This window comes from Glycine soja, chromosome 3, assembly GCF_004193775.1.
Source record: "Glycine soja cultivar W05 chromosome 3, ASM419377v2, whole genome shotgun sequence".
Taxonomy (NCBI): domain Eukaryota; kingdom Viridiplantae; phylum Streptophyta; class Magnoliopsida; order Fabales; family Fabaceae; genus Glycine; species Glycine soja.
In genome coordinates, this window is record NC_041004.1 from 9,109,560 (window position 1) to 9,122,394 (window position 12,835).

At 31.2% G+C, this 12,835-nt stretch overlaps 2 protein-coding genes across 5 annotated transcripts; one reads left to right on the plus strand and one right to left on the minus strand.

Annotated features, from left to right (window-relative positions):
• Nucleotides 1–3,252: 3,252 nt before the first annotated feature.
• LOC114406145 (high mobility group B protein 1-like) lies at nucleotides 3,253–6,288 on the minus strand. Of its 4 annotated transcripts, none has more exons than XM_028368739.1 (8): nucleotides 6,130–6,288; nucleotides 5,257–5,350; nucleotides 4,926–5,048; nucleotides 4,790–4,847; nucleotides 4,654–4,698; nucleotides 4,324–4,404; nucleotides 4,163–4,237; nucleotides 3,253–3,580 (listed from the first exon to the last, which is right to left on the minus strand). In XM_028368739.1, the coding sequence occupies exons 2-8, from the start codon at nucleotides 5,322–5,324 to the stop codon at nucleotides 3,530–3,532; spliced, it is 501 nt and encodes a 166-aa protein (XP_028224540.1). In that variant the 5' UTR covers nucleotides 5,325–5,350; nucleotides 6,130–6,288; the 3' UTR covers nucleotides 3,253–3,529. The 4 variants fall into 4 exon arrangements, with proteins under 4 accessions (XP_028224540.1, XP_028224541.1, XP_028224542.1 ...); XM_028368740.1 differs by having other exon boundaries at nucleotides 6,095–6,218; XM_028368741.1 differs by having other exon boundaries at nucleotides 5,257–5,335; nucleotides 6,130–6,210.
• Nucleotides 6,289–10,557: 4,269 nt separating this feature from the next.
• Nucleotides 10,558–12,615, plus strand: LOC114406146 (chlorophyll a-b binding protein CP29.2, chloroplastic-like). The gene is made up of 2 exons (XM_028368743.1): nucleotides 10,558–11,117; nucleotides 11,915–12,615. The coding sequence occupies exons 1-2, from the start codon at nucleotides 10,611–10,613 to the stop codon at nucleotides 12,278–12,280; spliced, it is 873 nt and encodes a 290-aa protein (XP_028224544.1). The 5' UTR covers nucleotides 10,558–10,610; the 3' UTR covers nucleotides 12,281–12,615.
• The last annotated feature ends 220 nt before the right edge of the window (nucleotides 12,616–12,835 follow it).

Genomic DNA, 12,835 nt, shown 5'->3' on the forward strand with positions numbered 1-12,835 from the left:
TGTCATGCTATTTTCTTTTTCTTTGGGCCATGTAACATTATCTAGGAAAAAGTGTTAAGCTTTTAGGGTATTTACTAGTTTATGGTCCTTATTAAGTGGAAATGGATTCAGTGGAGACACATTTTGTCACCTTCATGCATTCTAACGCATGGGTAAAGTATGTTTTTCGTTTCTAAACTACTTTTTAATCATCAACGTCGTCAAACTTTTTTTTCCCATTGTTTTAGTCATTTTTGTCTATTTTGAATGTTAAGTGATAACACGGTGCTTGTTTAATTATTATTTTATTTTATTATATTTTCTGGCCGTTAAAAAACAAGCAAAATGGCTTCCCTAGAAAGAAAAAAAAAAACCAAACTTCCCAACATTCCTACTCTAACACATATTTCCTCAACATTCCCACTCGATCTCAAACAATTGTGCTTCAAATTTTCACATTCCAAAATTTGAGTTTTCAACAAGCATCTCCAAATCAAGCTCAACCAAGGGTCAATCTCATCACCCATTTCCCACCATCTGTGCACTGAACGCCTTTGAACACCTCATTGTATTTCTCCTACCCACCTTCCTCGCCACCTCAAAATTGTGTTGAAGGAAAAAAGAGGAAGGAGAATTTGTTACCCCCATTGGACGTTAAGGGACTCGTAGTCCCAATATTCCTTGGGCCGAATGATGTTGACATGGCATAGAAAATTCTAGATCCAAGACCTGGCAATTTGATGGCCCTTAAAATCTGCCTTACCTATTTGTGAAACATCCAAGGCTGTGACTGGCTGTTGGATTTTTGAAGGGAAGTGAGAGTAATTCTTTTAATAAATATTTTAATTTAATAAATTTATTTTTAAAATAAAATGATAGATCATTTTAAATTCAATATTTTACTCTCCTTTGAACACCTCATTGTAATTTAATAATTAACTTAATTAAAAAATAAGATTTTTTTCTTTCTTTTCAAAATCTCATTCCCAAACGGCAAACGCATCTTTAAGAAAAACTTTCCAGTTTTACCTACTATCAAAGTGAGAAAAACGTCTGACACTGAAAAACGTCCTTTAATGGCACCATCTGTAGTTTATTAGAAATTTTTGTTTCTACCTTTCTTGATAAGTACTGTCATGTTCAACATTACGGAAATTGCAAAATAATTTAATGAAAACCATCAAAACACTAGCACAAAAACCTCATTAAATTATAACAACCAATTCAATCAACATCTATTGCTATAGCATCCATTAGTCTAAATGAAGCGTTATTTGGACATTAGCAGGGTCGGCAGCGAATGGACAGGAGTTTTAGTAAACGAGGAAAATTTAAATTGTTTTTGTTTAGTAGAGTTGATATTTTAATTGGTAAGATTTGAGGTGAATAATATTTAAAATACTTCATTTGTTTGAATACCAACAACAAAAAAAATGTCTGGCTCCTGCCATAAAAAACTTCTATCTATAATAGCCAAGAATTTCCATAAAAAACACGAGTAATGGAAGAAATTAATTACTATTTTAGCCTCAATTAAATACAAAATAAATTTTTTGTTAGGGTATATATATATATATATATATATATATATATATATATATATATATATAATTTCTATTTCTTTTTTTTCCTACTCATCCAAATAAATACATATGATTCTTTTTTATTTCATAGGATTCTTTTTTATTTCTATCCATTTTATTTCTATATATCCAAATGATACAACTTTTTTTACCATATTTTTCTTTATTTATTTTTTCTTTAGTTACCTCATCATCCATCCATACAAAATGTTAGGATTAGTTTTAAATATTTAAAACTAATAAAATTTTATTAGAAAACATTTATTATACCTTTGTATTTTGAATCCCAAGTCTATAATAAGAATAATTGTAGTTATAGTTTCCTAACATACTCATTCTAAGAAATAAGTAAGTGTATGTTAATCAATCCTACAAATATTTGCTAATGTTCATTGTACATTACTCCCTCCATTCCAAAATCAGTCTTATCTTAGGTTATTTTAGACAACTCAAGAAAAACTATTAAATACTTCCTCTTTTCCTAATTATATCTCTTTTAACTAATTCAGGTCCCTTAAAAAAATAATTAGTTTAGATAATTACATTAAAATTTTCAATTATATGTACTATCATTTTAAAATTATCCTTTTCTTATATCTTTTTTTACTTAATTGTTTTTCATTAATGTTTGGAGAGACAATAATTAAGTAAGAATATCTAAGAAAAAATAATTAATACATCTAGAAATTAAAAAAAGAGTCTTATAAATGGGAAAAACAAATTTCTGAAAATGATTTTATAATTAAGTACGAAAGGAGTAGATGAAATATAATAATTTTACAAAACTAACCTTATTTAATAGATAAAAGAGAATAGTATTAATATTAAATTCAAAAATTAAAGTGATATTTATTAGGGTATTGATGGAAAACAACAATTAATGTTACATGAAAAAACTAAATATAATTTTGGGATAATTTTTTTTCTCAAAAGTGACACTTATTTTAAGATGAGATGAGTATTTGATTTTTAAAAGGAATACTATTGTAACCTACACCAAATATATTTTAAGATTAATTGAATTTATAATTTGTAATCGTACTCCTAAAAAAAATAAGTGGATGTACATTAAAAGACCCCTTTAAATAAAAATAACTAGTTTTAGATGTTTAAAATTAATCTCAAAACCTGATGTTATTTCCCATAACCAGATAGTCACATTTGAATCACTTCTTAGTTCTTATTTATAATTTTATAAACTTGATAGTTCTTTTAGTTTATAAAGAAAAATTAGCACTCCTTTCTCTTCTGTAATAACGTCTGTAAAAATAAAGACTCTTCTGCGATAACATAGAGATTGAAGCAACCGCTATGCTAGGCCATTTGACTAAAAGGCGAGGAAGGGAATGTCATGTTTGATTGAAACAATGTTTTTTTTTTCAACTTTATGAAAGAGTTATCTCATGATTCCACTCACTCATGTATTATTAACAATTTGCTATACCCCATTAGGCCGGCTTAATAGTGAAAGGGTTGAAATAAATGCACGGAGACTTATTGTAAAAAACAATTCTAAAACAAATATAAATGACCATGAATCAATCAATTATACAAGTGACAACAAATCGACAAGTCATACTAATTCTGAAAACATTTTCTCCTAGTACTGCTGGACAACCACAATGAGATGAAGATGATAGTAAGTTTCTCGTGTATGCAATGAAAGGTTGATCAGAAAATGATAATTCCATTTATACTAATAACTATAATTATAACAATGCATTGATCAGAAAGAAATTATATTACTTAAAGCAACCCATGTAAGGCTACAATGCACAAAGAGTGATTCAGGTACGATAGCTAAGTGAGGGAAGCTCAAGTAGTTGGTAGAGTATATCATGCCAACAAAAGAAGAAATTCTTTTCTACCAGCACAAATATAAAAAAGTAGCCTAGTATGCACAATCAGAATATATAATAGCCTCCTTCACAAACAAAACATCATAACCAAGGTTTTGGACATCAATCTCAGTCATCATCTTCATCGTCCTCTTCCTCCTCATCATCCTCTTCCTCCTCCTGTACAAAAAGGAAAAAATGAGCTCAAAAAGAAAGGGAAAAAAAAAGAGGAATGGCTTCGAGCTTTTATCATCAAAAGAATACATGTTTTGCTGAAAAACTAAAAAATAAGCAGCACTAGCATTTATGCCTCTTTAAACTAAGGAACCCAGCTTTTCAACTTATTGGGAAGCTAAACCATCGTAGAGGCCTTAGTATAAAAACAAAAAGGTTCAATCCATGTTTGAAAATCTCTATTCTACAAACTTCTCTTGATGAGTCCAAAGAGTTAGTAACAAGTTAATAACTACTAAAGCTAACATACCCCATTGCCGAAAGACTCCTTGCTATGCGAAGGTATGAGTCAAAAGGGTTAATAACTGCCATAGTAATTGAATTCATTACATTTACTTCTTGAAAATAACTTCTTTATCTCATATTTACCCTCTAGAACTAAAATCTTGAAACCAAAGCAACTCCACTCAGAGCAATTATACATAATATTCATTCAGTACAAGCTCTCTATCATACTCAATATTCAAGGAAGTACAGAGAATATATTCTAAGTAACATAATTAACAGAGAAAGAGGAAAGAAGACTACCTCTCCACTGGCATCATCTTCATCATTCACTTCAGATTTGGACTTGTCTGATTCTTCATCATCTGCGGAGCTTGCCTGGCAACATTATAGAAAATAAAGTATATAAACACAAGACAATCAAAGTGCCACACACAACAGAAAAACTGGCACAGGTTACTGACCTGCTTTTTATCATAAGCTTTGATAAGTTTTTCATACTCAGCTTTCCTTTTCGCAGCCTTGGCTTCATATGGAGCTTTCTCCTTCACATTTCAATGAGAGGAATAAAAATTAATAAAAAAATAAATCCCTTCTTCAATAGAATGAGTTCATTTGGTACATATATATTGATATTACTGGAATTCAAATTGAAGCAACATTTGCATACAAATGAGAAACTATATCTACTTCAAAATAAATTTATATTGAAAACAACTAAAAAAACAGTGAAGAGTCAAATAATTTAAAAGATAACAAAATGAGCCATTATTTATCACAATTGCAAAGCTTACAGCACTGGACAAGGATTTCCATTTCTCTCCTCCAGCTTTCCCAACCTTCAAACAAAGAGTGCAGCAAACAATTCAGATGCATATTCAAAAAGGGCACGTCGTCATTGAAGATGAAGCAAATTAACATGTAACTTACAACTGATACAGCCTTCACATTAGGATTCTCAGCCTTAAAGGTCTTCCTGAACTCCTCACTATCACAGAGAAGGAAAATAAGTCATATCATTTTTCTGAGGGAGAGATATGAAGGAAAGAGTAAAGAAGATACAAACAGGAACACAAAGAAAGCACTGGGTGGTCTTTTAGGCTTGTTGGGGTCTTTCTTGGCCTTCTTCTCCTTCTTTGGTGCACTACTTCTCCCAGGCTTACCGGAAGCCTTCCGCTTTCCAACCTTTCTGAAAACAACAGAGATATATGTTCCATCACTACATTATTTCCTGTAACAGCTGGATGCACCATCAAGTATGTATGATTAGATATTAATATAATGTTTCGATATAAAAAAAAATGTGCCAGAAAGCCAACGCCCTGATGGACAAGGAGATACAAATTTATATGAACAATCAACTAATTTCACTTAATTGTTATGATACACTCACTAACCGGTCATCAACGGGCTTCAGTGATTCTTTTGAGGCCCTTGCTGCTCCCTTGCCCTTTGCATTCTTCATTGTTCAAGTTCCTGTATGAAGACAATCTACAGCAATCAAAACACGGGAGTCAGAAAATTCCCAAAAAAAGGGGACAAAAGATAGATAGAACTTCAAGAAGTTAAATAGCAAAATTAGCTAAATACACAAAACATGAACCCCACTAAAATTAGGGTATAATAAAAGCACCATATGGTGTTACATATGGTGTTACATATGGTGAGGTCGGCTACATGGATCATACGATAACCAAAGTTTCAGAAATATTACGGGGTTAAGGTTAACTGATGCTTGACCGAATGTTACATATCTACCTAGGAATCCACTTTGAAGAAATTCATATGTTTGAGATTTTGTAGCACCAGAATAATTGTCACACACATTAAAGTTGACTTTTCCATCAAAGTTCAGAAATCAGAGACAGTCTAAATTATCAAAATTATGATATAACAATCAACAAAAAGAAGCACATAAAAACTCCTCAAGTCACATATATCCTTCCCCTTGACATGCTTTGAGGCCACAGTATACAAATTCAAATTAATAGAGAGAGAGAGAGAGAACAAAATTGAAAAGCATGAAAACAGCAGATACTATGCAATTTCCTCCTCCTAACTCACCTTTTTTTTATTTTTACACTCCTCAAAACCATAAACCACAAAAAAAAGTATAAAAAGAAATCAAACTTCGAATTTTCTCATCTTCCAAACAGAAATTGAAGCCAAGAAATATAACCCCCTAAAGAAAAAGGAAAATTAAAAAAGGGGGATATTATTGAAGAACAAGAATACCTTAGAAAGAGGAAAAGAGGAACAGGGGAACTTACACGCGAAACAGAACAAAACAGAGAACAGAGAATCAAAGCTAAGACAGTACCACTAGCAAAAGCAGAGAGAGAAAGGCTGTTGGAAACTAAAGAAGAGGGTACGGCCCAATAGAGAGCAAAACGGATCAAAGCAACCGGATCTACCGGTTAACTTTTGGAGACTTTGGTGCCTTGCCTCCACACGACTCAACCCGAGAATTGGTTTTCACCGGCCACACCCGGTTGCCACTCGACCACGATATTATGCTTAATTTAAATATTTAATGATTGCTATTGCTTTTCAATAATTACCAGCTAAATAATTTTTGTAAGACCGTTATTATTTTATATCATAATCATAATTGACCGAAATTTTGCTATAAAAAGGGCACCAAAGTGTTGGTGTTTTATTTGGGCCAGATAACCACGATATTTGGATGGGAGAGTAGGTGGATTACACTAGATAATATTGCGAGGGGAAATAATTATTCTATTTATATAAATTTTTTATTTAGCAACTAGGACTAACTCAATTAGTCAACAAAGATATATAAATATTGTAACTTTTTTTATTATGGGTTGAATTCCTATGAATAAAAAATATGATTTTTTATTTAACATTTAATTAGTTTAATTTTAAGATAAAATTGATCTAATTTCATCTAATCTAAAATGATATTATGATCAGAGAAAAATTAGTTTAATTTTATGTGTTCTCACTTTTTTTTAATTAGAGAAAAATAAATATAGATACCCCAAATACCAATTGATACCTAGAAAAAGAGAATAATAAAATAGATATTATGATGTGATAGGAACAGAAAAGAGTAAAATGATAGATATTAATGAGATGTTAAAAATAATGAAATGTTCAAATATCATTACTATTATGATGTGATAGTAAGTCGTTAGTTGTTAATTTTAGTGAAAATCAACATCATATTCTTCTATTTGAGCTTTTCGAATGAAGATAGAGATTTCACTAAAAATGTTTAGTCAATTTTTTTAGCATAACTTAATAATCAATAAAGTTGATAAATATTTCGTAACAATAGTTTAGTTAAAAATGATAAACCATTTATATTTGACCTCTTTTATATATTATTTTATCTAAACTTATTTTTTTATATAGAATATAAATAAAATATGAAATATAAGAAAAACTAAAATTTTAAATTAGTAATGTTTTTACATGGTTTCCTGTATTTTTAGAAGATAAAAAAATAATTACTCATTTGATTTTATTGTTATAAAACTTTTTTTAGTTTAGTTAAAAATGATAAACCATTTATATTTTACCTCTTTTATATATTCTTTTATCTAAAATTATTTTTTTATATAGAATATAAATAAAATATGAAATATAAGAAAAACTAAAATTTTAAATTAGTAATGTTTTTACATGGTTTCCTGTATTTTTAGAAGATAAAAAAATAATTACTCATTTGATTTTATTGTTATAAAACTTCTTTTAGTCCCTATACTAAAGAAAACTCTATATATGTAATTTTTAATCTTCCTATACATATATTATTTTAATCTCTTTAAAACGTTTTATAAAATAATTAACTACAAATTAATTATAAATTATCAACTATTTTTTTATTACAAATTATCTTACGATAAATTAGTTATGAATTACTTGTTAATATTTTTGTAGTTAATTGTAATTGATAATATTACTCATATTTTGATAACAAGGACTAAAAATGATTTAAAATATAAAGTATATAGACTAAAAATATCACTTTCAAACTATAAGGACTAAATGAAAATTAAAAATATAAATTATAAGGACTAAAAAAACTACTTTCAAATTACAAGGACTAAAAGAGAATTAAAATATAAACTATAGGAACTAAAAAATCACTTTAAAATTATAAAAACTAAAAAGTATAAATAATAAAACTATATGGACCAAATAAGTAATTAAACCAATAAATAATAAGTGAATATGAAAACTTTAAAAAAGTTATAATAATTTATTTATTTTTACCTCACCCAATGACCAAAACTAAAATATTAGACTAGATCAAGAATTGCTTTTATATATATATGTGAGATGACAATGACTAATGATCATTTACCCTGTTAGAAGGTGGATGAAGTTCTTGTTCCATTATTGAAAAAAAAAGCATACACCATGGTTGTGTTTGTTGTGCAATAACAAGTCTGAATGAAAGATTCATCTTTTGCTTTTAAGATAAGTGTAAGATCATACGTCCATAATTGTTCACTTTCAACTTCTTACAGGTTAATCCTTCCTATAAGCACGGGGCAATATGTTTGCGTAGGAGTTAGGACCTCAAAATGCTGACTCATCCAGTAGCGCCATGTCTCAACAATGGGCACCTAAGGCTCAATAAGCTTAAGTGTAACAACTGTCATTTGTGTTGCGTCAACAAGCATTGTTGCCTCTTGCCACTTTTTCTCTTTCTTATAAACTAAAGTCGTGCAAAGTTCTTGAACAATTTTAAATGTACCTACATCAATGTCTCTCTAATGAGACTCTTGGTGAAAACTCTCGAACCATCTATGGCCACCTAATAATATTTTTGCCGGCATTTTGTACCTAAAAGTTCAATAATAGATAATAAAAGTTTACTGAAATAATGAGATTTAAAAAAATCAAATTATTTTTTTAATGCATAAAAGAAACAATGGAAATGCATTTTCATTGTGTATCAAACCTAGAAACATAATGAAAATGTGTTTTTTCTTATGTATAAAACTTAGATACACACAACAAAAATTTGCATTCATTGTGTATGTATGCATGATGAAAATAAATTTTAATTTGTTACATCTATCAATACAATAATAAAATAAAACAAATTGATGATTTGTAAAGCTCACTGCAATTCAGAATGAAAAGCAACATGATCAGGGAGCGAGTGTGAAATGTGAAAGGTAACCTTTGGTTGCCAGTGATGTGAAGGAAGAGAAAAGGGGTGTGCTGCAATGAGGGAGAGGGTGAAGGGGGTGAGAATTAAAATGGGCTAGTGTAAGGGAAAAGGAGGATAAAATAGTAATTCTATACATTAATAAAAGAATGAGGTGTGAACTTAGTACACAGATATACAAATAACAGGGCCCAAGTTTACTCCTCATTATTTTGAAAAATTTCAGGCCTATTTTGCATTGTAACTAACTCTTAAATTTTTTTAAAGTGACATGCCCATTTTGCAATTTGACAAAACTGTTTGAACCTTAATTTTATTATTTTAACATCAAATAATTAATACACTATTCAGTATTATATATAATTTTTATTATATATTTTCTATTATATATATATTTCAAAAATACTCTCTTAAATTTAAAGAGATAACAAAAGTTATTCTACTTTAATCGTATAAAATTAGAGTTTTAATTGATCACTTATATAAAGTAATGATCCATAGACACTTTTTAATTCTAAAATTCATCATTTTTTTTATCTTTCTCATTCTATCATATTATATATTTTAATATATCATATTTACTTTTTTTTCCTTTTTCTCATCTTTTCTTCAGAAAAGGGTCAAATAATTTTTTTAAGAGAGTATAGTTTAATGAATATACAGAAATATTTTTTAAATTTACTGTCTTCTTTATTTGTTTTTTATTTTAATATTTTTATTTATCTCTCTCTCACACACACATTTACAAAAAAGAAAATTAATTTTTCTTTTAGAGAAAGAAATCAAAAATCAACCCAACCTAATTTCTCTCATTATTCCATTTGGCACTATCATATATTCTATCTGTCTCATTATAATTATTGTGTAAGAGAAAAATATTTATTAAAAAATTATTATTTTAATTTTTTAATATAATATTAATTATATTTTTTATTTATATTTCTTATAATATTAAAGACAAATAATAAAATTTATAAATAAATTGATGATGATATAAAATTAATTTTATATAATTATTATTCTTATTTTCTTGATGTAAATAAAATAAACAAGGAAAACTATTATTTTAGGGTGGAGGGAGTAACACATTTATCTAACTGCCATTAATTTTTTTACGAATCCTGTACTTTACCCAACAAAAATATCAATGATGATGGGATAATGCTAATACAACAACGTCACAAATACAATACTTCGATTACATTCGACCAAATATCAGACCCCAAATAGATTTATCAGAAAGAGAATTAATTAATCTCACAGAAACTCATTAGATTTTTTTGTCCAAATCCGCAATCCTAACCACCCAACCAGTGTGGAAGAGTGAACCAGCACCACAAATTTCCCACGTATATATTGCACCATCAGGAACCCAGCGGGTCCCACATACATCGCCACGTCACCACCTCCAGATAAACATAACGATAAGTCGAAGCCTCTTCTCTACCGTCAGATGGATACTCTTCCAAATCCAACGCCCCCAAACTCCCCTGCACAGATTATCCAATCTCCCCTCCCTCGTCAAATACATCTCCCATCCCTCTCTCTCACTATAACCACTATTTTTCTCACACCAGGCGCACGTTAGCACAAACTATCATGGCCACGGCAACAGCAGCTGCCACCTCGTCCTTTATGGGGACGCGTCTCCTGGAGGCTCACTCCGGGGCGGGGCGAGTGCACGCCCGATTCGGCTTCGGCAAGAAAAAGGCTCCCGCCCCAAAGAAAGCCTCCAGGGGATCGGGCCGAGACACCGACAGACCCCTTTGGTATCCGGGCGCCAAAGCGCCCGAATATCTCGATGGGAGTCTTGTCGGAGACTACGGGTTCGATCCGTTTGGGCTAGGGAAGCCCGCGGAGTACCTGCAGTTCGAGCTGGACTCGCTGGACCAGAACCTTGCGAAGAACGTGGCTGGGGACATCATTGGAACCAGGACCGAGCTCGCGGACGTGAAGTCCACGCCGTTTCAGCCCTACAGCGAGGTGTTTGGGCTCCAGAGGTTCCGTGAGTGCGAACTCATCCATGGAAGGTGGGCCATGCTCGCCACTCTCGGAGCTCTCACTGTTGAGTGGCTCACTGGTGTTACATGGCAAGACGCCGGAAAGGTACGGTTCTCTGCTGTGACTTCTTTTCCCCCTCCAGTTATTGGGCATTTCTACTTTCTATCGTTTGATGATGATAATTAGAGATCTGATAATCACACACTCTCTCTAGTTTAAGAACAAGATCCATTAAATAAGAAATAAGATTCACAGGTTAGATTTACATGAATTGTGCCAAATTTAAGAGTCTATATTAGTTTTAGTTTGGAATGTTTTTAAACGGTTTTGGTGTGTTTGTCGGAACAGATGCTTGGCTTTGTTTGTTGTGTAATGTGGTCAGTTCCTTTAATTTTGTGTTTGAAATCATGAAAAACTACCGTATTTTAAAATTTAATTCTTTTATGCTATGAAGTCCTAAAATATTATTTTATTAATTTTAAATTAATTTGTATGTTTAGAATGATCTAAATATTAATTAAATTCCTTTTTCTTTCTTTCTAATTTTACGTTATTATTCCAGTTTAGAACGATGAAGTGAAAGTCCTATTGCATGTTTTTTAAATATATAGATTTAATTGCAAATCAAATTGTGTCCCAAACAACCAGAATGCAGCAATTATCCATTCTAGAATATCCAAGTGGTCTAGATCAATCGGTTGAATGAACGATATAAATGTCTGATATTTCTTCAATTATCATCACAGTTTTTTTTACTGCAATCCAATCACATAGTTGATGCCATAAAAATGTTTAAGTTAACTAATAAATGGAATCAAAGAAATTATGCGTGTTATTTCTTTTGATAGTAGTATATATGACGGGCATCTTAATTGATTATGAACTTGGTCTTTGATTTTAAGGTGGAGCTAGTAGAAGGGTCATCATACCTTGGGCAACCACTTCCATTCTCAATCACCACACTGATCTGGATCGAGGTTCTCGTAATTGGCTACATAGAGTTCCAGAGGAATGCAGAGCTCGACCCAGAGAAGAGGTTGTACCCAGGTGGCAGTTACTTCGACCCATTGGGCCTGGCCTCAGACCCAGAGAAGAAAGCCACCCTTCAATTGGCGGAGATCAAGCACGCCCGTCTTGCCATGGTGGGCTTCTTGGGCTTTGCAGTCCAAGCCGCCGCCACCGGCAAGGGCCCGCTCAACAACTGGGCCACCCACTTGAGTGACCCACTCCACACAACCATCATTGACACCTTCTCATCCTCCTCTTAAGAAGAAGAGTCTTTCTTGTGCCTCGTCACTATTACTAGCATATTGTAAAAGTCTTTTCTTCTTCGGCTTTTGGTTGTAATTAGAACATTTTCACTTAGTTGGATTAGTAGTACTTGTGAAAAACTTGTAACGTGAAATTGGAGAGGCTAAGCAGAAATGCTTCTGCTTGATGTTAAGTGTTCTCCTGTAAATGTTTATTATGCACGGAATCGAGAGGGAATGACGAGGGTAAAAAAATACTGATAAAATTGAGATCACTACGAAAGGTAATGGCAGGGAATTGGATTGAGGCCATTGAAGGTTTTAATTTATTCATTTGTTAAGTTTGGGTTCTAGATACGCGCTGATTTACTAAAGTTTGATTCTAGCCAATTTGACAAAGTTTCTTGCATTTTGATTAGCGTAGTCAGCAGCTTATTATATAGGATAAATAGTTAAACTTGTGTGTGAGAAGTCAACAAATTGGCACTGAAAGTACAATAAATTAGTTCTAAAAAAATAATTTTTTTTTAAATTAGTAATTAAATATTACAACTTAATAACAAATTAATTTTA

Bases quoted from the DNA above. Each gene is read 5' to 3' on its own strand.
- LOC114406145 (XM_028368739.1), bottom strand. From the start codon at position 5,324: ATGAAGAATGCAAAGGGCAAGGGAGCAGCAAGGGCCTCAAAAGAATCA. The intron at 4,699-4,789 runs GTAAGTTACATG...CTTTGTTTGAAG, and splicing joins ATGTGAAGGCTGTATCAGTT to GTTGGGAAAGCTGGAGGAGA. The intron at 4,405-4,653 runs GTAAGCTTTGCA...TGAAATGTGAAG, and splicing joins GGAAATCCTTGTCCAGTGCT to GAGAAAGCTCCATATGAAGC.
- LOC114406146 (XM_028368743.1), top strand. From the start codon at position 10,611: ATGGCCACGGCAACAGCAGCTGCCACCTCGTCCTTTATGGGGACGCGT. The intron at 11,118-11,914 runs GTACGGTTCTCT...TTTGATTTTAAG, and splicing joins CATGGCAAGACGCCGGAAAG to GTGGAGCTAGTAGAAGGGTC.